At 37.2% G+C, this 24,903-nt stretch overlaps 1 protein-coding gene across 3 annotated transcripts in view; it reads left to right on the top strand.

Annotated features, from left to right (window-relative positions):
- The window catches only part of LOC116425953 (trissin receptor-like), a 56,420-nt gene extending 37,322 nt beyond the window's left edge, over window positions 1-19,098 (top strand). For 2 of the 3 annotated variants that reach the window (XR_013001498.1, XR_004234808.2), the window contains exons 3-5: window positions 14,542-15,193; window positions 16,040-17,750; window positions 18,546-19,098. Coding sequence is in view for 1 of the 3 variants with exons in the window: in XM_076374598.1 (XP_076230713.1) it covers window positions 14,542-15,193; window positions 16,040-16,445 (1,058 nt within the window). In the remaining 2 variants the exon portion in view is untranslated. Of the gene's footprint in view, window positions 1-14,541; window positions 15,194-16,039; window positions 18,370-18,545 lie in introns of those variants that run through there. The other variant, XM_076374598.1, reaches the window with a different exon arrangement.
- The last annotated feature ends 5,805 nt before the right edge of the window (window positions 19,099-24,903 follow it).

Genomic DNA, 24,903 nt, shown 5'->3' with positions numbered 1-24,903 from the left:
ATATTTAGATGAAGATGAGAAACATTTTATTTAAGAAAAAGTGCTTTATTGCGTAATGTACTCCACATTTTGTGTTTATTAATTTTCGTTATGAATTTCACGGAACTTTTGCCTCGTAATTTTTGTACTGTTGAATGTGTTAATAATACTTTTTCATTAATACCTCGCTTACAAAAGGAAATAACTGACTATAAAAGGATATGAGTTACGATGATAAATATACCTGCAATTTTATTGTTAAATATTGATCAGAGAGAAACAATATTTGTTTTTAATTTATATTTATTAAATTCCTCATAAACCATTTATCACGGATTCGACTTTTTATTGTAAAATAAAGTTAGATATAATTGCAAATTCATATTGAACGGCAATCGAATACTGTCTTGCGATAATAAAAATAAGTTGGTATATAACTTTAGTCAGTGAATAAGACCTTAACAATAATACAAATTTATGAACTGAATTCTGTTACAGCAAGGTTAGTTAACAAAATCACCAATTAGACTGCAAAAGTTTTCCGACACGTTGTAAACATATCTTAACTCTAATTGATCCTTGTTACTTTAAATCTTACGCTGACTGTGTCACAAAACAAAGTAGAATAGTAAAGTTTATGAATTTTCATAAGTTTCCTAAGGGAGACGAGCGTGAGTTTAATATCACTAATGCCCGACCACCGTACGAACACTCGAATTTGCATAACCACCCGCAGTGTAACTATTATTCATATCTCCTCTCTCGTATAATACAGCAGAATAAATATAATACCTATACAAAGAAAACGGAAAGGAACAAGAGGAATGAAAATAGAAGCTATAACTGTAACTGTAGTATATAACACGTATAACTATAGAATTACATAACTATATAATTATGTAACTACGAAACTACGAAACTACAGAACTATGGAACTATGGAACTATGGAAATATGGAACTATGGAACTATGGAACTATGGAACTATTATTCATTTGTAGCTCTCAATTTCATACATCGAACCTCGAAATCGGACTTAGATCATTCTGCCGCAGGGGGTGTACAATAAATACTAACAATCACGTAAATAACATTTATATTATTAAACTACAATTATACCTATATTAATAATATCATATAACAATAAAACATAACAATTTCACTAAAATCACATCAATTATCCAAATACTCATGCACGACATTATACTTTCCCCGTTCTCTCGGTTTTGCTCCAATTCAAGAAATACCCCGTACAACTTTCACCTACTTTTGTAAAGATTAAAGTGCTCCATTTGCATGAACCCTGGAATAAATGTTTCGCCGCCTGCGATACGTTTTATATTTACTCGCGCGAGAAGAAAAATGTTTCTGTCTCGTTTAGCAAACCGAAATATAACAGTGGAAACGTCGTTGCAGTGAAACTGGTATTTCTAACAGTTCGAAGAGACGTGAAACTTTAATAGTTCTATTTAACACTGAAAGTACCTGCACTTTCCCCATACAAACACGTACCTATTGTAACCAGCCAAATAACTAGTTGCAAAATAAAGATAAACAAGTCGAACGGTCAACATTTCTAACTGAAAATACAAACAAAAGGATAGACAATACTCGAAAAATTAATTAATCAGATAACGAAGGAATTGACTTAATGTTAAATGAACGAAGGAAAACGGAGAATTTTTAATCAAATTGTAAAACATTTTAAAAAAGTGTTAATATTACAATAATGAACTATTATAATATTCGAAACATACATACACTGTAACACACGTGTTGGTAAGACTTTATATTAGAAATTCGATTATGTTCTAATTATAGCGAAACGACGTATTCTATTAACCCTTTGCACTCCAGAGGCCCTTCTCTAATTAATTACGTTATTAATAATTTCTCTTAATCTTAATAACTTCTCAGTCAGCAATTGATTTGATACAGCAAAGTTGTGAAGTTTGATATTTAATACTAAACTTTGTACATAATGCATTAATATGTGAAATATTGAAATAAAATAGTTTTGTTCCTCGATTTATATGCGACTTTTCACTAAGTTAGTTTCAGAAAATATCGTCTGCATCTCATTAGCAAATGTTGAGTATTTCCAGTGAAATACTTCTTAAGTACAAAGATTCAACGTGTTCGTTATTTTTTACTACTTAATTCGTTCACGACCTTAATACCTTGTATCTTACAAAGAAAATTCCATTACTTTGATGTGCGTTTGTATCTAAAACAATAACACTTGGTGCAAAATGGTAGAAGTTGACGCAATTCGTTTCCTGAAATTTATTATTTTCTTAGACAGATGACGTGTTGCATTTAATAAAACATTGTAACTATAAAGATTGCTGCTGAAACGAACACTGGTCGCGAACGTTAACACTAAAAGTACCAGACGGTTCCGAATGACCCATTCCTGCTTTTAAAATCAAAAAGAATTTAATTTACCAATACGCAAACTGAATTGCAAATCAATTAAACTCTTAATAGATCCATTCTTAGAACTTCTATACAGTAATTTCAAAAAGTCAGTATAATTGCTCAGTAGTTAAGTAAATGTATTCTTCGCTTCGTATATTCCCCGAATAAATAAACCGAGAATTTTCAAATGATGGTCCTTTAATTGAGAGAACTATGGTAATTCGATTTGGTCGTGGTCACCAGTAACTCCCGTGGCATTCAACGTGTTAATAAATATATTTATACATGAAACAAAATTGAAGGTGCTCTAGTTCCGCAGTGCTAATGCGCGAGCCGCCCCAGCTAAGAAAATATTCTCGTGGCTCGGACCTCGAGGGCTCAGCAATTAAAAAATAACGAACGCCAAATACGCGACGTCAGTCTCCCGTGAATGAAGATTTATCGACGGGACTGGCCTCGTAAACAATGTATAAATCGATAACGCCAATTCTGCCGGTCCATTGTCCCTTACAAGATCGGACTGCAGTCGTTCTTAATTTTCGAGCTCGTTTCTTCCGTCCACTTCCGCTCGGTTCGAAGTGCATATTATTTCGATACGACCATCTGTATATAATTAAACCTCGATAACCTGAATTTTAAGAAAAGAGAAAAATTGAGCTGCACAGTGTTATGGATAAAAGTTTTTTAGGAAGAATAGTTTAACCACTTGCATTAGGAATTAATTCAGAGATTTGGCAAAGTCTCGCGAGAAAAATTTTGTTTTTACCTATTTCACGCGGGTATGTACGCTAACTTTGTTTATTAATAATTTTATATAGAGTGGTACATTTCGAAACAATGTGATATGTGTGATGCAGCGAGATTATCAATGTGTGAAACATATCAGTGACGATTTGGGAACAAAAACGTCTCGACGTGCGTGGCACGTCTTTCCAGCGCAAGAGGTTAATCATTTGCTTTATGATTTCTTTGTTAGACTTAGGAAGAAAATGATAATAATAGAATTTAATAATAAAAATTACAAATGAAATTTAATAATAATCAAAATTTAGCGATAATAATAACAATGATTTTAATCATTTCTTGGGACGTAAGGGAATTTTATGTTCGTTAGAATTCCATGTTTTACTGGGAAAGTTGAATACTGATAGGTAATCGAAGGATAATACTTGATTTTCTGGGAAATGGAACGATCTGAATTTGTTGAATTAAAATTTCATGGAATACGATTCTGTTCGAAGTTTTGAGACTTAATTTATTTCAGAATTCTGACAAATAATTTTGCATTGTTGTGCTATTTGATATTTTGTGTCAAATATATTTTTAAACTATATTCAAAACCGTATTTTTAATATATATTTATATATTACGTATTATATATTATATATTGTACATTATATATTATACATTATATATTACATATTATATATTATATATTATATGCTGTATATACGTTTTTACTTATTTACATAACATTTATTTATTAATACAAATAAATCGTATTTACATTAACACACTCCCATTACACTACACTGTATGTCGAGTTACAAACATTTTCACAAGAAAACAAGAAAAAGAAAATTCTCTTCCTACAAGAAAACCTCCGAGCAATATTCCACATCACCAAGCTAGAATTATCCATATTTTTCTATCGTTTTCTATTTTAAAATCTATTTCCCGTCGAGCCACGTTTCAATTCTAAAGGATTCATAAAGGAAAGACTATCACACCTAAAAGGGAAAAAATGTACGATATTAACGTGCACGGGAAAGGTCCGGATCACGATCGGTTCAGCTTTCTCGTTTGTCTCGAAATTCGAGGCGGCGCGATGCGATTGTCATCGCTGCGAAATTGCTTCTCTTCTTCCCCTCCCCCCCCTTTTTTTCATCGCGTCGTGTAAACTCGCTGAACAAACGGGCCGGTACAACGGGGAAAACGAAAAAGCTGCGCGAGAAACAGAGAAACTCGTGACTCCCGGTGAATAAGCTACACGAAGGGGGATGGGAAGGGGCTAGAAACGCTGGCGAGGAAACAACTCATCGGAGTGGCCCGGCGAGCTACGGAAAAAAATGAAGGGCCTGTGTGATTCAAATGCCTGCTGCGTATTAAACCTGGGCAATCGCATCGCGAAATAAATTCTGTGTCCCGCCGGCGTCGACCTCATTGTCGTTGTGTAAAAATTCAATTAGCGCCGGAGAAAAAAAGTAAAAGAGAGAAGGAGATGTTTGAGAAGTTTGAAACTACAGGGCAATCTTTCCCTGTGAACGCTTTGCGCCCAGCAATTTGGAAGAAACGATTTAACTTTGATGAATCGTTCGTTTAATTGCTCCAATTTGAATTTTCCGCCATTATTCTCTGGAAGAATCGTGTGCTTTGATTCAGCGAATGGTAATAGTGATTGATGTGCTGATTCTTGTGTTTGAGGATCAATGGAGGAATGGGATTTTTGTTTTAAACAATGACAGAATGTGTACGTACGTGAAATTGTTAATTAGATGTCGGGGAATTAGTAAGGAAATTTTGGGGATAATTGGTTATGAGGGAATTGAGGAATACAATTTCTTTCGAAATTTGATATTGGAGGTAAGGTGTTAGTACAGTAATTAATAAAATATGAAATTTAATTAACTCCAGAGCTGGTTTTATATTCGCAGTAAAATATTCGAAATATTCGGAGTCGTGTCGACATATAACAAAGTGAAACTCCAGTAACTAAAGCAAAAAAAGATGCTCTAAATACTCCATGAAGTGTAGCATTCAAAAATAAAACTTCGTTGGCTTTCAATTTTACGGTAAAAATTATTTCGATCGTCAAATTTCAGAGTTTATTTATTAAAAAAAGCTAACAGCATATACAAACAATTATCCATCAGTATATTTTCAATATTTACTGTAGAGTATGAGAAAAATATATTATTGGATCTCTGAGAAATAAATTTCATTTCTGCAGCGTTGTCGCGTTTAGAAGACTGTTACCAGAGGTTAAAGGAAACAGTAAAAAGTCTTTCCAACGTTTTCCTAAAGATAAACAAAAGCGGTACTGCTCATTGTGCAAAGCTTGCGACAGTTAACAGTCACCTTACAGTAGCAACAATGATTTTATTTTCCTCGGAGAAAACGTTCATGCAGTTCGCAGTCCATTCACCGTAACCTTCCCTCTGTTTCATGTGAATGACAACTGACGCGACGGTAGACGAGATAATGGGATAGGGGCGGGGTGTGGGTTATGGGGAGGGTCTTGAGAAATGAGATCGAAGATTTAGTGATTAATTGATCTGGAAAACGTGATTAAAATGAAACAAGATAAGATAGATGAAATCGAATTAATTAAAGAAGAAGAAGAAAAAGCGGCACGAGCGAGAAACAGTCCACCAGCCCCGAAGTTCACAAAGGAAGCTGAAAAATATTAGAGCGCACCGTTTTAATAACGGAGATGAGGATTAATAGAAAAAAAAGTGATCTAATCGATGATCCCCTAACGAAGTTTCATTATATCTAGATCCAGAAAACTCGAAGTTAAAATGAGAACCTCCAATAATAGGCGGAGAAAAAAAAGCTCCGCCCCAATTAGGTGTGGCTTGACCAACTTGCATCATTCGACAAAATCAAAAAAAAATTCCGTTAGGTCTTTTATTCTATCTATTCCATTAATTCCATAATTGTATTTCCTTTCGATTACATTTAAAATCATGACAATATAGTAAATTATAATATGATTAACAATCACGTCCAATGGCACAGGACGTCGCTACAAAGTGACAAACTTATGGACCTCCCTAAGGAGTCACATAACATCACGTCCAAGCCGCCCCAGGACCAGTTTCCATGCGCTCAAGAATTCCACGTGCACATTGCCGGCATGCAACCGTCGTACCCAAGTTCTCCACTATTTATCAAGACCATTTGAAACATCAAAGGCGAAGTCCGGCTTCTCGACTCGTAAATGCAAACTTATCAATTCCGCGGAAACTTTTCACGGAGTTTCATAAATCGAACAGCCGAGAACATTTCGAGGGGGATTAAACGCGACTCGACTGACAATACCACCGGGAAAACCCGAGAAACTCGTAGCCCAGCCACCATGGCCCCACCCACCGCAAATTTCATTTCCATTCCCTTAACATTGGCTCCGGTATTACGTCGTCCATGCAACCCCCAGCCACCGCACCATCCAGTCTCCCATAAAACGCGTGAAACTTAATGCTCGCGGAGGACTTCCACGCAGAGTTTCATTTTAATCTATTTAATCGTTATATACCAACCGTGAGCGTCACTGGGACGAAATCATAAAATACGGCGGGAAAGAGGTAAGCGAGTGGGCGGTGGGTGGGGCGAAGTGGGAGGGGCTGCATTACGCAGACCGCCTACCCGAACACGTTTTAATAGAATTCAATTCGGACCTTCGCGACTTTCTCCATTCTTATGCCGCGAGTTCTCGTCGACGGGTTTCCTCGCGGTTTTTCAAACGAAATTCTGCCGTCGCACAGTGCCGTGCTCGCTCACGCACACTCACGCCCCGCCCCCCGCGAAGTTATTCCCTCCTCTCAAGTTTCGTAATCTCGTTACGACGTAAAGTGTTTACCCGCGGAACGTTCCTCGAATGAGAGCCACTTTGAGCACGACATAAGGAAAAGAGTGGGGTAGCGTCGATCGCGCCGAGATACCGGGATTTCCATTAGAAATAACCAGACCTCCGAAAGATCTTTTCTGGTTCGAGATGAACGCGGAACCAGTAATCCATGGTTCTCAGCGCAACGGCGGAAGCGGGCCGTGATTGGTTACGCTTGCACGTGTAGATTCCGGGGAATCTTGAATTTGCGAGATAAAATATAAACTTCGGAAATTGGAATTTCAGGAAACGTTAAATTTCTTTGAATTACGTTAACCCGCTGCTTTATAGCGCCGCGATTTTTGTAAGATAATTTTAAATTGGATATGATAAATATTAGTACTATTCACTTGTTTTTTAAACCGTCCATTTCATCAATTCTTGTTATAATTATTTATAATAGCATAATAATGTATACAAATAAAACTTCTACTAGTATTTCTCTGTAATTAATCCTGAAACAGTGTTTCAAACATTGTCTTCTTCTCCTAGTGACTTATTTATAACAAACTTGTCCAATTATTAATTCTAAATCTAGCAATTAATACAATACCTATTTAAAGTAAAACATAATACACTTTTTTAGTCTTCAAAATATCCAGCATTACTTTCGAAGAATATACTCCATCTTTAAAAATGGACGACTTCAAAATGGCGGGAAGAATATTTAAATTCAAAATGAAATTACAATTAACTTCTACACCTAACAACAGTTCGGAACGAAATGGTTTTAACCTACATAGCAGCAGAAAAAGGTCATAAAGCAAGGTTCTAATGGAACCCAGTGAGCTCGATTCGGAGGAAATCTCAAAGGGGATCGAACGTTTGCCGCGTATCGGTCCGGAAACACGTGTTGTCGCGCGGGCGATAATGCACAGTGCCAGTCGAAAAGTGATGGATATAGTATCGACGATAATACACAAAGTAAACTGCACGGCACGCTCGTATATAACCCTGTATCAGCGGCAAAGTCAAACTCTCGGACATTTCAAAATTCCCGGTACGGTCGGTATATTACCTAACTTCGGCGCGAACTTTTGAAAACCACGGGAAATGCCGACGGAGCGGAAGAGTTTAGCAATTTCGCGCGGCATTTTTTCCCCCCCTTGAGTTTTCAACCGTCGATCGCCTCGAGTCCGGTCCTTCGATACTGAAAGCTTCGGTCTGCGACGTAACCGGAAGTTTTGATTATCGGTATTCAGGAACCGAGAGCGGTGAGATTTGATCGTGGACAAGTTGCCGCTCCGTCCGACGCGAGACGGGCCTTAAGTTATGGAAATCGAGTGGGAACGTCGCGGAGAAAAATTCCCACCGGGAGAGTGTGTGCTACCTGTCGATCGGTGTACAGGCTGCTTCAAAATTGAACGTTCAGAAATTGTTGTCGTATTACGGTAACGTGAATCTCTTTAACACATTGACTGCTACGAAAAACGTCAGTGTTTTAGGTATCACTTGTTCCTTTGTAGCAAAGATAAAAGGAGACGATTATTGATTATCTGCGATTAGGATTCTTACGTTACACTGTTATCTAGTTATTTACTCTATTGAACATTTTGATGCGACGTCAGTTGTTTTATGAACTATAACTGTTCTCAAGTCATTTGGATGCTTCGGTCTCCCGTGACCACCGTGGCAGTCAACGTGTTAACGAATCATTGTTTTTGCACGTATGCAGGAAACTCTGTTGAAAGATAATATTAAGGTTTTATTTACCGGTTGATTGTTAATTTTATAAAGTATTATGAGTAACATATGTTACTTAAGATGGTTTGTTGATTGCAAGCGACTGATATATAGAAAATGAGAGTCTTATGCTGAATTAAACAAAAATCAGTTTTTCCTGCTACAATTTTCGATTTTCCAAGGACTTTTAAAAATAAGGAAAAGGTTACGGTGCCCATATTGAAGTATCCAAACATTATAGATTATATTTTACATAATTTTATAAAGAACGTAGTATTCTTCATTAGTATTTATAAGGAAACGTATCAAAATAGTACGGTAAACTTCAATAATTTCAATAAACAAATTAAGAAAAATCTGATTAGCAACGAAAAACTATTCAAAATGTCTCCCTACCAAAATCACTGCCATTTTGAATACTATAACCTCGCCAATTACTCAAACTTCAAAACAGTCCCTTCTACCAGAATATTCTACCACTATTGTACTAAAATAAAAAACAAAAAGCACAAAATTTCCTTCGGTTCTTTGCAACGAACAAAATGTTTAATCTTGAAAAATGTTTAATTTTGGAACAGCCTATACGTCCCTTAATTCCGCGACCGTGCATGCGTCTCCGTGCAGAGAAAAAGAGCATACTAAAATCTCCCCGGAGAAACACGACTCGTACGTTGCGCCTACGTCAACACGTTGACTGCCACGATGGTCATCGATGACCGGAGCTTCGAAATCGCTGAGGAACAATTACAATAAAAAACTTGATTTTAAATAAAAATATTTAGTAACGCTAGTAGCTAGATCATAGCGTAATATGACTACTGTGATACTAAACCATTAATAATTATTTTCAATATCATTTGCCTTTGTTATTAACACGTTGAATGTCATAGGGATCACCGGTGACCCCCAAGCAAATCGAATTACTATAATACACTGAATTAAACGATGATTATTCGCAAAAATTTCTATATTATAAATAATGCTATCCATTGCGGTGACATTCAGTTTGATGAACGTGCAATGATAATAATCCAATTCAGTCAAATGATTTAATATTGTATTTTTTCCATTTTGTGTATTTTGCTCTATGAAATCGTGCGGCGTTCAACGTGTTAAAGAATAAGTATTACTATTCAAAACGCTAGAAATTCTCGTGGCAGTTAACGTGTTAAGGACGGAAATGGGAGACAAGAGTGAGAAATAAGAAGGTGTCGATCTCGTGTCGAGCCTCGTGATTGACAGCCTGCTGCTAGGATTAGAGGCAAAAGGATACATTTGCACTCCACTCAGGAATATTCAGACATACTCTCGTCTTTGACACGTTGCAGAGACTTATGTCACTTCCGGCGACAGCTTTTAAAAGAATGCCTTTGCATTTCCGCGACAGAGATGCTGACAGGCGGTCCCGATAGTCCGCTATTTAGTGATTCCCGACGCTTTGTCCCTCCAAGATGCCTCCAGAACAGAATAATAGTGGTCGTAGATCAGTGATACGCCCGTTTATCAGATCGGAGATTGCGGGAACCATCACGCAAGTAGCTTGAGGTTCGAATATTTAACGCTTTGCACTCGAGAGGCGACTCCCAGTCGCCAGATAATTTGATACAAGAAAATTATAACTCGTGCCTCCAGTACATATTCCATTTTCTTGTGTATTTTACTATTGTAACCCCTTGCCCTATGATTTCTTTTTGAACTACGATCAGTTCTATTAGGTTTGTCGTTAATAATTTATTTAAAAAACGAGAAAAAAGAATAGCCATATTCTATGTTTTTTGCTTTAACCCCTTGCACTCGAGAGGCGACTCCTAGCCGCCAGATGATTTGATACAGGAAAATTATAAATTTTGGTATTTACCATTAACCTTTGTATACTGCATCAATGCGTGAAATATTGAAAGGAAATAGCTTTGTCCCCTAATTTACATGTGATTTTTTGATAAATTTATTTTAAAGAATCTTGTCTACATCTAACTAGAAAGGATTGAATATTTCAAGCGAAAAACTTTCAATTGCAAAGGGTTAACACTAGAATTACTGAGCATTTAAACCGTCTTTTTAACCCTTTATAGGCTTGTGTGACTTTGAAATCACACATCAATATACTGGGTTAAATTGATTTATTCAATCTTTTATTGCAAAATGACGAACGACATTAAATAATTAATCAACTTAAACTTTTGTACACACAGACGTTTACTTTCAACGTTATTGTAACTTCAAAGTTACAAAATATATTTGTTTCAATAAAATTATTAAAACTATTGAATACATTGTTAATTTGTGTTCATATATTGATATTTATTAATTTCATACTGCATACATTTTCTTATAATCACGAAACAAAATTTGGTCCATAGAGGGTTAAAATGTCTTTATAAGAGTTAAAAGCGTGAATTTATTAGGATTTCAATTGGCTTATATTTTAGTTTAGGTATTACTTAATCAGCTTCTTTAGTCATTTTTCAAAGAGGTATTCGTACCTTTTCAGTAGTCACAAAAGAAGAAATCAAGGAATGGCTCATTTTGACCCATTAGGTAGTTCTAGTGTTAATACTGTCCTGAGTTATTTGTTTATGATGGAGAAATTCATTACTTAGTTTTCTCGTTTAATTATTCAAACGCGTTGTTTATGAAGATTGCGAAATAAAGTGGGATGATTGACTTATGTTAGCTCTACGATTCTTAAAGTAAGAAAGATCTTTAAAGCGAACGAGTCACTAAATTTTAAATTAGAATTAGTTAGCTTTCTATGAAAAATTCTGAAAAACGATGCAAGTGAACAGGGTTTGACAAAAATAAGGTTTAAGAAGGGTAAACATAACTTAAAATTCCAAAGAAGACTGAACATAACTTAAAACATCAGAAATGAGCAAACGTAAGCTTACTCTAAATAATTAGATTAACAAAAGTGACTGTAAAATGGGCAGAAAGGCTTTGCTGACAGGAAGTGATGAATAAAATTTGAATACAGTGAACATAACCTAAAATGGATAAATAGAGGAAAAGCAAGGTGCACTCTAAGTGATTTACTAAAAGCGTTTGTGTGAGCCGGATTATTAATCTAGAACCCGTCACTTCTGTCCACCTGTTATGAACCACTAAGTTACTCATTAGAAAATTACCCAAGGAGAGAAAATGCAAGAACCTCTTTAGCATACACACGCGCGGCTGCCGCGACTAATTAATTTAGTCTGATTAGAACCATCCAAGTGGAACATGGAAATATATGCGCAATCACGTCTTTAGCAGACACCGGTTAAAATATCGTTTCTTCACTTGGATCCCTCCTCAAAGAACTTGTCATAATTTAGATTTACTCGCAAGACTGTCTTAGACGCGTGTTTATTAAGGACACTTGATTGCCTGACGAAGTTATCTATGCGAGAATTATGAATTAACCATTTGTCCCAGATATACAATCAATATGTAAATTTTGACGTTATGGTCTAATTGGAAACTACTCATTAACACGTCGACTGCCACGAAAACCTTCAGAGTTTCATGTATCGCTTATTCTTTCGCAGCAAAGATAAAGAGGAACAGTTATTATTCGGTATCGCAATGCGTACGTTATACCGTTATCTAGTAATTGGCGTTAGAAAATATTTTCATTCGATATTAGTTATCTGGTGAACTGTAATTACTGTCAAGTAATTTGGAAGCTCTGATCATCGGTGACCGACGTGGCATTCAACGTGTTAACACGTTGACACACGGGGATCACCGGTGAATCCCAACCGAATCGGATTACTATAATTTACTCAGTTAACCCTCTATAGGCCGAATTTTTGTTCACGATTATAACAAAATCTACGCAGTACAAAATTAATAAATATGCACATATGAATGCGAATAAACAATATATTCAATAGTTTCCATAATATCATCGAACGTATATATTTCGTAACTTTCAAGTTACAATGACGTTAAACTTTCACGCCTGAGCGTATAAAAGTTGCAGTTAATCGATTGCCCCATTTTATTCATCGGTTTGAATGCTGAATGAAATAAATCGACAAGATTCCAATATACTGATACGTGACTTCAAAGTTACACGGGCCCACAGAGGGTTAAACTATGATTACACCTGACTCTCGATTTATGCGGACTTTTTTCGTAGTTTTTACGCGCGATCTCAATTTACACGATCTGAATTTGGTAACAGCGAATAAAATATACTTTTGTTTTCTAAAATGTCATTATTATTATTTCTTTTGTTAAGCTATGTGAAATAAATATGTATTTCTAAAACTAATACCAGCTTTTCTCTTCAATACATTGTTTTCTCTTCTACCGACAGGCTCTATTTACACGATTTTCGTTCGCGTAAAACGAACCCACGTGAAACGGATTTGCGCGTAAATCGAGGGTCAGGTGTATTTGAAAAGATTTATATATTATAAATAACGCTGCCTAACACGGTGACATTCAGCTAGACGAACAAGCAATAATAATAATGCAATTCAATCAAATTGATTTAATATTATATTTCTTCGAGTTGGGTACTTTGCTCTATGAAATCATGCGGCATTCAACGTGATAAGAATATCAAACAAACCCTATACTACAAACATCTTTATCATCATCGTCAAATTACTTGCTGAAGTCATGTACATCAAAATAAGCAATCAACCACTTCTGTTGATCACTTCTTTTGGATAGTACGTACATTTTGAGATTAGATTCGAACCGAAGACTTCCCTGAATCTACCCAGCAAAGGTTCTCTTACAATAGAATGCTCCATCATGATCATTTACGGGCCACATACACGGAAATCAGCGATTGAACAGTCGCTTCATTAGCCCCCAAGACAGTCGCCACATGAGTCTTCTTTATACCCTCATCTATCTTGCCATAATCATGGATCTTGCTAACTTATCCGAAGCAAACAGGTCCAGTAGACGACGCCATAGATTGGCACGTCTCAATTTATCGTCTGAGCTCCCAAGAGATGGTCGATAAAAGCCGAGGTCCGGTTCCAAGGGAGTTCCGTCCTGGACCCGGTATGAGGGGGATGGGGATGGACGTCGGACAGTGGATTTACGGTGGGAAGAGCACCCGCGATACGGTCCGACTGTACATAAACGGGAACGAGGCTAATGCGATTCTGTTGAACTTCGGGGACGCCCCGATCATGAAAAATCGCAGCAACTTCCTAATCACCGGACTGCAGATGTTTATGCAAATCTGTATCTTTCTAGACCAGCAGCGCCAAAACAATATCGTACTCTTGGCCTTCGGGTTTAACTATGAAATGAACTCCCGCTGTAGTTTCTTCCGAAACTTTTCTCATTAACCTTAAAAATCTAATCGAACAATAGAAATTCCTTTCCCCGAGTTCTCAATTAAGCCTTCGCTTTAAAAGTTGAACACTTAAAAGTGCAAGTATAACGTTTATTAACCCCTTAATGTATTATTTACTTTCTCTGCTAAGCTCGTGTAACATTTTACTATCGGCAATTTGTAAGAAAAGTCAGCAAAATTGTCCACTCTACCTTAAACAGAAATTTCATTTAAAGATAATACATTGATAATAGCAAAATAATTTTCTGCTTTAATGCGCGATGAACAACATTGATTTTTGTTAAATTAGTCTGGAAATCTTCATCGCGAATCTCGCTCGTCATTATATGGTACGGGGTTAAGTCCAGTTTGACATCTTCAGAATAAATCTAGGCTAATGTTACAAGGGAAAAAGTTGAAAATACAGGGAAGTCTTTTTACGAAATTCTAAAGTGACATCGTGTAAAATTGTCTTCGAACTTCAATTATAATTCTTGTTACAACCTTTGAAAGTTGCTACGAAGGAATTAAGTTTCGCGATTCGGTGATGGTGATTGTCACAGGTAACCTTATGGTGATCTTCGTGGTAAGCTTCTCCCGACGACTACGCAGCATCACCAACTTCTTCCTGGCGAACCTAGCAGTGGCTGACTTCTGCGTGGGCGTGTTCTGCGTCTACCAAACGCTGACCAACTACCTGACGAACAGCTGGCAACTAGGAGACCTGCTCTGCAAGGTCTACATGTTCGTCCACGCGCTGTCTTACACGGCTAGCGTGCTGATCCTGGTTCTAGTCTGCGTGGAACGCTACCTGGCCATCGTCTATCCGATAAAATGTAGATCAGTGCTAACCAGAAGACGTTTGAGGCTAGTGGTGGCTTTGGTCTGGCTGATAGCGGCAATTTACGCCTCGCCAAGGTTCTTTTACGTGGAGACAGTTAGCAACCGGCTGATCACTGGTGACGTGGACATCATTTGCATAGCGAACATCAAGAAACATAATAAGAATGTCCTGGAAGCATTGAACTTGGTGTTGCTGTACCTTGTGCCACTGTGTCTGATGACTTGTTTGTACTCGAGGATTGCGATTGGATTGTGGAGAAGTGGCGCCACGTTAGCTACCCCTGGCATGGTGGCTAGGACCAAGAACGACAAGAGTCATCACATGCACAGTTCTAGTAGGAATGTGTTGAGGGACAGGCGAGGCGTCATCAGGTACTATTCGAATAAAATTAGTTGAAAATTATTATTATCATTTAACCCATTTGCATCATACGAAAAAGTGGAAAATTGGTCCTCACCCTCACAAATGTTTCAACTGCATCAAAATGAAAATAGTTTGAAATGTATAAAAAATTAAGAACCTATATAGCCACACGGCAATTATTGCACTCATAAGATGTATCTTTCCTTTTTTTTGTAATATACAAATTGCACAACAGTGGCGCGAATGTATGCGCTTGTGATGCAAACGGGTTAAAACGTTGAATGCCGCACGATTTCATAGAGCGAACTACATAAAACGGAAAAAATATAATGTTTCATTCGATTGAATTGTATTATTATTATTGCGCGTTCATCTAGTTGAATATCATCGAATTAGATAACACTATTTATAATACACAAATGTTTTCAAACAATCGTTTAATTGAGTGAACTACACTAATTCGATTTGGTTGGCATTCAACGTGTTAACTAATACGTTGTTATTTTTCTCAATGACGTGTTAAAGTAATTATGCATCAGTTTGTTTGGGCAGCAATGAATTTTCTGTGAATTATTATATTATTTAGCTGTCGAATCGATTTTTAGTTTATTTCGTATTCTATAGTAAGAACTAGACACGTTCCACCTTCTGAAGAAATTTCGATGATTATCTTTAAAAAAATACTACATATATTTTCAATTATATAATTTTCTGGTGAAAAGGTATCTTCTATTTTAATTTACTTGTAAGCGAAGTTGATCAAAGTTTAATAGCATCTCTTCGAATAAGAATACGAATAAATTCGAATGCATTCTAAGCATTTCCAACGACCATTTAGCAACAAGATTTTCCAGGATGCTGATCGCGGTAGTGATGATGTTCGCCGTGTGCAATCTACCGCAACAAGCCCGAATCATTTGGCGTCACTGGGACTCGAGCTACGACCGGACATCGGACTTTAGCACGCTGCTCACTCTGTCCACCTTCTTGATCTCTTACACAAACTCCTGCCTGAATCCTCTGCTGTACGCATTCCTCTCACGAAATTTCCGCAAAGGGATCCAGGAGCTACTTTTCTGCAAAGGTTCACGAAGGCGAGCAGTTAGCCTAGCCATGGGATACACCAGGGACACTCAAACGCGACAGGAAAATGGCGCGAATCAGCCTCACAGTTCTATAATAAGGCTCAGTTCAGTTAGAGACAGTCCTCGTAGGCCTGGAACAATCACAAGGCAAACAACTTGCGAGAAGATCTCTTGATCCGAATTAATGGCGGACAGTCGATTCGACGGCCCGCCAAAGGATTGCACCGAAACTGAGCTAATTTAAGCTAGGGATTTGCTGAAAAATAAAAATAGATTTATTGAATGAAGTTTCTTGGAGACATGCAATGAATCAGATTTTGTATGTGAAAGAAGGAAATAAGTGTTGTATAAAAGCGCAAATAGATTTGTCGAGCAAGGGTTCCCAGAGCCATGCACAATCGGGAAAAGAATTTTTTACGAGAAACAAGGGAACAGTCGTATTTGCATGAAAGTTGTGTTGAATTAAGTGAAGAATACAAGATTTACGAGGTTACATTGTTGACCACTGCATAGTCGCAAGTACTAAAGGATCTACAAAGAGAGGATGCTGTAATTCAGTTTATTGAGCTCAACAGAGCGCGTGAAAGGAAACTATACGTAACAGTGGCAAAAGTGCCAGTAATTAATTTAATCTCTAAACAGTCCAACAATTAATGAAACAAATTATTTGTCAGTAGAAGATTGGAAATTTGTACCGTATATACTAAATATTATCCATCATCATAACTTAAGTTTCATTAACATTTGCAATTCGTATACAAGATGGCAGTCATATTGGAATCTACGTATGTATTTCGAGAAAGAAACTATACGTAGGAATAAAACAGAGTGTCAGTAATTAATTCAATCACCAAACATTCCAACAACGGAAGAAAAAATCATGTCCCAAGTAAATTCGAAATTTATACTGAATATACTGAACATTATCAATCGACATAACCTAAATTCCATTAACATTTGCAAGCTTCGTATATAAGATGGCGACCATATTGGAGTCCACATATTCCGTTGCTCGAATGGTTATTTCGTCCAATTTTCTCATACTACCTTGTATATAACGCCGTATCAAGGTTCAGAGCGTCAGATGTGAATCTCTTCCCGGTTATTTTCGCGATCCCACACTGATATTGGCAATTTTGGACTGTCGAATCCCCGGTGACAGGGAACTCGCATTAATTTCGCCCCGTACGGACATTTGGCACCGGCACAAGTGATTTCGCCGAGCAACTATCCTTGCTCTTAGACAATATTTCCCGCGGAAGCGCGCGGCGAGGAAAGACTGCGACCTAATACGCTCCTATTGGAACCGCAACGTGCTCAGTGCTCGTGTTTTGTGGTTATACGATACTGTGGAAGCATTTATTCCGTCACCAGCAAACAAAGACGAACGACACTTTGTCCCAGCAGCGGATAATGAATGGGAACAATGCACGCTTACCGTCGTCCCTCAAACGATCCTGCGAATTGTCTTCATCGAGACGTGAGTAACGCCCGATATATAACTTAAATGTCGTATTACATCTTTTTAGAGGAATTAGTATTAGTAAACAAAGGCAAATTGGATTGTCGTCTGTTTGATAATAAAGAAATAAAACTACTTAACCGTTAACATCTGCCGGCAGTTATTTATTGATCCTTTAACACGTTCAGTGCCGCACGATTTTGCCGAGACAAATATAGAAAGTGAAAATAATATAATATCGAATTATGTAGTTGAATTACGTTGTTATTATTGCAGATTTGAATTTTTGAATATCAGTGCGTTAAGTGGTACTACTTATAATATAGAAAAGTTTTCAGATAATCATCGTTTAATCGAATGAAATATAGTAATTATAATTGGCATCCAACGTGTGAGAGATCAATAATTAACAACTGAGAATTTTTTAAGAAAATTCGCAATAGCAATAGTAATTATCATTGTAAATCGATCAACCATCTCGTTTAACATAGAAGAATGATTTTTTTAAGGTTATTATGTACAAGAAAACGATCAAACTTATTTTTTATTGTAAAGTCTATTATTAGGCTTTCGGTAAAGTGTTAATATAATAATAAAAGTTGAAAAAGAATTTTGTAATCTGTCTTTGGCAAATGACAAGTAGGAAATGAGGAATATAGTTTGTAATAAATATGGCCTAGCATCTTATTTCGATCCGATTCGCCTCTGTCCACCCTATATAGTATTGTATGTATCACATACTATATTTAACACGATACTTTGTATAATTTCATGTCAGTTTTGTTTTAATTCAATTCCGATGTTTCGTTTCAGATGAGATCGAAATATCTTCAGCTACCGCGGACGCCATTTTATAGAACGCCGTTCGACAAAATGGCTGCCATAGTCTCGTATTCCCCTTATTACCGTTTTAATTTGGAAAATATTATTGAAAGATTATGTTCATTACATTACAAAAAAGGAAAACGTGTAAAATTATTGACTCGCAGTGTGTTACATTTCGTGCATTTATTTCACTGAGTACTGTTAACTTCAATACTTACAATCACAAAATATCAGTACCCATTAAAAACATTATTACTAGACTGTGAATCTTTATGCATCGCGATCGAAATCTCCAAGATTTGAAGGACCAACGATTTTAATAAAACTCATTTATTTCATTTCCAAAGAGAAAGTAGCGTATTTAATGTCAATTTCTCTAAATCCGCATAAACATTCGCAGTCCAATCACCGACGTGAATAAGCAAATTTCAATCAATTACGTCCCCTAAGATGGTCGACGAAACGCAATTTTAAGACGAATAAAAAGGAAAAAAATTCATTAAGTTTGCCTCCAATCATTGATATCAATCAGCAAACTTCAATCAATCACGTCCCCTAAAATGGCCGACAAAACGATCATCGCGTTAACGAAACGCAATTTTAACCGGACGAATAAAAATAAAACAAATTCATTAAGTTCGCCCCAATTGCGAGGTAAACCTCTTAATGATGCAAATCGATCGAACGTGTCAGGTCATAAATGTATAGCAAATTTTCGGCAGTTTCGGGAAATCCCCGGCGAGAACACGGAACGAGGAGGCGGCTGGACGGGAGGCAGCGGCGGCGTGTAACGTCAGCCCCGATACCACACGCAACGCTGCCTTGATCGGAACGTTTAATGCGCACGTGGATCAAACGTTAATCCCGGCTACCTCGTGGAACAATACCACCCGCGAAAATCGTGTTGCTGCTTGGCTAATGAACACAGGTTGCAGCTGCTCTTTCCGAGTATCGATCGACGACCGTGCTACTTTCTGCCGAGGCCGGCCGGCGATCGACGTCCTCTTCGATCCACTCCGTTTACTCGGCCAGTCGAGGATCTTGTCGATGTGTACTTCATCCTCTACTGAAAGATCCTCTTGAGTCTTGTACAACATGTTGAATCTATCAGCTTGCAGCCATTTACGTACACAGGGATTTGACGATCTTAGGTTTACGGACATTTATTGTATAGTTTGTTCTATTGGTCTTACAAAATTTGATGTTCGTTCATTTAGATTTTGGAAATTAGAAGTTTCACGGTAAAACTACATTTTACACAGTTATTTTGACTGGTTTCGGTTTTTTTGTTTCGCAATTATTGGTGTCTTGAAAGCGTTGAATGTTTGAAACGATCCTGAAAATAAATAGATTCACTTGGATACTGTAGTGAATGTCAGAAGAAACTGAAAATAATCTACTGTTGCAGTTTTTATAGGGATTGCATATCAATCGTATAAAATGCTCGGTGGTTCTAGTGTTAATGATTGGACAATTGGAATAGACATTTGTATTGCTGCATCAATTAACGTCGACAGAAACGTTTATTAACACTAGAACTACCGTGCCAGTCAAAACGACTGGTTTCGGTTTCCCTGTTTCGCAATTATCGATACCTTGAAAGTATTGAGTATTCGAAATGGTTCCGAAAATTTCACTTGAATACTATAATGAATGTCTGAACAAAGTGAAAATAATCTATTGTTACAATTTTTGTACGGATTACATATCAATTGTATAAAACGCTCGGTAGTTCTAGTGTTTAATAATGTTTGTAAAATTCAATATGCTTTAGATTGACGCGTTCCGTGAACCTCGTGTTAATGTGGATACCTGGTGTTAGAGCTGACCCTGGAAATTGCTATCTGTGAATGGCTGACATATTAATACGACGCTTAATTATTCGATGAAATTGAAGGTTTTACGTGGTATCATGAAGTTTGACTTGTTTTGAAGAGAATTATAGTAATCTGAGTTAAGTTTGAGTTAGTTGAGCATCGTGGATAATTGACGTAAGATTTTTCAATAAAATTCAAGGATTCACTTGGTACCGTGAAATCTAACTTATTTTCAAGAGAATTCTAGTGGTCCGATTTCAGGCTGAGCTAGTTGCTTCTCTTGAACACACGACGTAATAATACGACGATTGTTTAATGAAATCGAAGAGTCCTACAATTTCATGTTACAGCCCTCACTTCCAGATTCCTCTCCCAAATTCCACTGGAATTGCGAGACGAATTGGAAAAGATCGCTAATAAATTTAATTATTGCAGCTGAAAGTATCAGCAAAAGTCGCTAATGAAAGTTTCGTCTGAACACGACAGTCATTGAGAAGGACGTTTAATAATGAATTGCATTTAATTCATCCGGGATTATACATTCCCCCAATTTTACAATTCCCTATAAAATCGCCAACACTATTCAATCACACGTTTTCTCACCTTTCATCAGCAAATTTACCGATTTCCAATTTTTCCCAACGGAAAGTCTCGAATGTCGTTCAGGGAATGCTGATCGAACCATGGATCACAGGATACACCCTACCGTTATGGTGGTAACTGTGAAAACCACTGAACCGTGTTGCATGATCGATAACTTAACTCTAGAACTGCCAAGCATTTAATATGATTAATATGTAATTCCTATAAAAATTGCAACATTAAATTATTTTCAGTCTCTTCAAGCACACATCATAGTATTCAAGTGAAACCATTTAATTCCAAGATCATTTCGAATATTCAATGCTTTTAACACTTGATTTACGGAGATTTATTCTATACTTTATTCCATCGTTCCCAAAAGAGTGTATGTTTCTATATCGCGGAAATTAGTGTTTCAAGAACAGAGAATTACAATGAGTATTCGCAAAATTGCATCAATTAAGATCGAGTTAAACTGTTACAAAATAATGTTTCAAAGCTTCAATATCCGTAAAACTGACGGGTCCCGTAAATCTAGTATTAACCCTTTGCACTCGAGAGGTCAGTCACTTGATTTGACGCAGTAAAACTATAAAATCTGACATTCAATGTTGAACTTTGTATAATGCCTCGATACGTGAAACATTGGAATAAAATAGTTTTGTTTCTCTATGCACTTGTGATTAGTTTCAAAGAATATCGTCTTCGCCTCGTCAAAAAACGTTAAATATTTCTAGTGAGAAACTTCCGAGTGCAAAGGGTTAACAGTAGTTTCATTGTTTTCACTATTTTCAATCTAATTAAGTTCTTCGCCATTTCGCAAACATTTATTTGTACCCCTATGTGCCCTTGTATGTAGCGGAAATAAGACCTGAATATTTTTCAGAAACTTCCGAGTGTAAAGGGTTAACACGTTGACTGCCACGGTGGTCACCGATGACCGGAGCTTCCAAATTACTGAAGAACAGTTACAATGAAAAACTTGATTTTAAATAAGAATATTTAGTAACATAAGTAACTGGATCATAGCGTAATATGACTACTGTGATACTAAGTCATTAATAATTATTTTCAATATCATTTGTCTTTGTTATTAAAGAATAAGTATTACTATTCAAAACGCTAGAAATTCTCGTGGCAGTCAACGTGTTAAGACATCAATAATCGCGACACAAACAAATCGAAACCAGCCATTTTGACTGATACGATAATGTTAACACTAGGTTTACGGAGTGCATCAATTTGACGCACATTGAATTTTGTAAACATCACTTGGTAAATGATTCGGTCGGTTTTGGTTGATCCTAATTGTTCAATAATATATCTTAATTGTCTATTTTTAAATTTATAATTTTCAAAATCTAAATAGGCGAATGTCAACTGTTCTAGGAACAATAGAATAAACTGTACAATAAATGCCCGTAAACCTAGTGTTAAAAGCGAGTGCCGCCCCGGAGAAAGGCAACCGGATCAACGCCGTTCTGATATACACCAATGTTCCGTGTTATTTCGTACCATTTCGCCGCGATCGATTAATTACGAAAGGAACGAGAAGACCGATGCTCGTCCGGTGGCGAACGGGCACGAGATAATAGTTGACAGTCAATCGATAACGGGCTAACAAAGCGCGAGAAGTATTCCGTCGGCGTTGCCGGAGGCTCGCGTGCGCCCGGAGACGTTTCACGGAATTAATTAAAATAACGAGCCGCTTCCAGACACTTACTTGTCCCGGGCAGAGTCGCTGAGTCCGTTCGTTGCCACTCGAATCCGGCGTGTTTGCCCGGCCAGCCCGGTGTACACTGTCAATCAAAGATCACCGGGGACAGCTTTTACTCCGGGAGTTAGGCAGCTTCAGGATGACGGCCATTTGTATGACACGCGAATATACATATTTGCTAGTTTCTAGGAAATCCGTAATAATTCTGAAAATTCGTTCTTCAATGTTGATTCCATCGACGGTTTTCCACGCTTTCCTGTCTCTCTTTTGACAGTTTCAGTCTGACGGAATGTTGCCGCTAATGTTGTTACGAAGTCATTTCCACGCGCAATGGAGGAAGAGGTTTTAACACATTCTTGACCGACAGTTTTACGCAGAAGCTATGCTATGTTACCGGTTTTTGTAATTAAATACGAAAGTGAAACAATCTGAAGGAGCTTCAATATATCTTTATTGTATGTAATGAATTGAAACGAAACTTCGGGCATATCTTTTAAATAAATTTTAATATTTTGCTTTTGCAATATTCTACACTGCCCTGCACTTCAAAATAGCCAATGCTAGTGCGAACAGCTTTTGACTGGTGACTCGAAAACATCCTTTTGTAGCGTCTGGAGCGGCGTGGTATTTTGTGAACTATTGTTTAACACGTTGAGTGCCGCACGATTTTGCCGAGAAAAATATACAAAATGGAACTAATGTAGCATCAACTTATGTAATTGAATTACGTTATTATTATTGCAGGTTTATCTCGTCGAACGTCTGCATTAGGTGGTATTACTTGTAATATAGAAAAGTTTTCAAATAATCATAGTTTAATCGAATGAATTATAGTAACTCAATGTAGTTGAGGTCACCGGTGATCCCCGTGGAATGCAACGTGTTAAATTCTCCTTGTATAGCTCGCAAATGGAAAAGCTTGTCTGACCGGAAGCAAGACTTCGAAATCGATTCGCATGGGGATCGAAATTAGAAACAATTATCCTGGTGATCCTGTACCTTCGACAATCTGGCCGCATCATTTGCATGCAGATGACGTCCACTGGCGGACTACAGAAATTGCTTAATGCCGCTTTTGTGGACGTTTTTGTGGAATCTCACCTGACTTTGCATCAGTGACGGCTCGCGTATAGGCACTGTGGAACTGCGGCACCCCCAATTTCCGCTTGATATTATCGATAACATTTAATATAATGAATCCTTCTTTCTTTAATCCTTTCTTTATACTTGTACAATATATAATCCTTAAGCTTAACATCGTACAATGACGAGTGAGACTCGTGACGAAGATTTCTAGACCAATTCAACAACAATCAATGTTATTCTCTACCCACTGATCGAAGCAAAGAACTATTTCGCTATTATCAATTTATTATCTTCAAATGGAATTTCCACTTGAAGTAAAATGGAAAATTTGATTGCATTTCTTCGAAACTGTCGATAGTAGAATGTTACACGAGCTTAGTAAAGAAAGTAAATGGTATGCCAAGGGGCTAATCCCTTGGCCTATGACTTCTTTTTAAACTCTGATCGATACGGCTACTTTGTCATTAATAATTTATTGGAAAAAGGGAAAACTTCTAAGCATATATTATGCCTGTATTTCCTTTTAAGTATAATAGTTGATTACAGAGGAACAATATTTACTTTGAATTCGAATTAACTGAATAATATACATATATTTGTTGAATCATGTTGAAAATCTTCACCACGAGTCTCACTCGTTGTTGTAAGGCAAGGGGTTAATGTCAGTAGCCATCTCCCAGTTTATGAAAAGGATACAAACATTTTAAAACAGAGGCTAAACATTTTCTGGAGCAACACCTCCGCTAATTTTAACTATGAACCGCCATTCCTTCGCATTTAGGCAGGGAACCTAGGATCATCCTTGTGACGAGCAGATTATGTTTTTGCTATTTTCCTGATGCATTCGTACAGGCCCTCTTTCCCAATGAAATCATGTGAGCGTTATCATCGGTTTTTTGTTTCGCCCGGGTGTTATCGGACAGGGTCTCGGGTTCACAGCCGGCTAACCGGTTAGCGTCGGTCCATCGGTATCTTGGCGTCCAGCTTTGCGGAACTTTTATCGTCCCGAGGCGGACGATCTCCGAGACGTTTGCATCATTGTTTCGGTTAGCCGACGATCCGGTCGTGGATAAAATGGAAAAATCTCTGCGCATTCACGATACGGGAATGGGATTAACGAAACAACACAGCCGGGGCATGCTAT

The sequence above is a fragment of the Nomia melanderi genome, chromosome 2, assembly GCF_051020985.1.
Source record: "Nomia melanderi isolate GNS246 chromosome 2, iyNomMela1, whole genome shotgun sequence".
Lineage (NCBI taxonomy): Eukaryota > Metazoa > Arthropoda > Insecta > Hymenoptera > Halictidae > Nomia > Nomia melanderi.
Note: the sequence above shows the minus strand (reverse complement) of the source record. Positions and strands in the feature narration are given on the sequence as shown.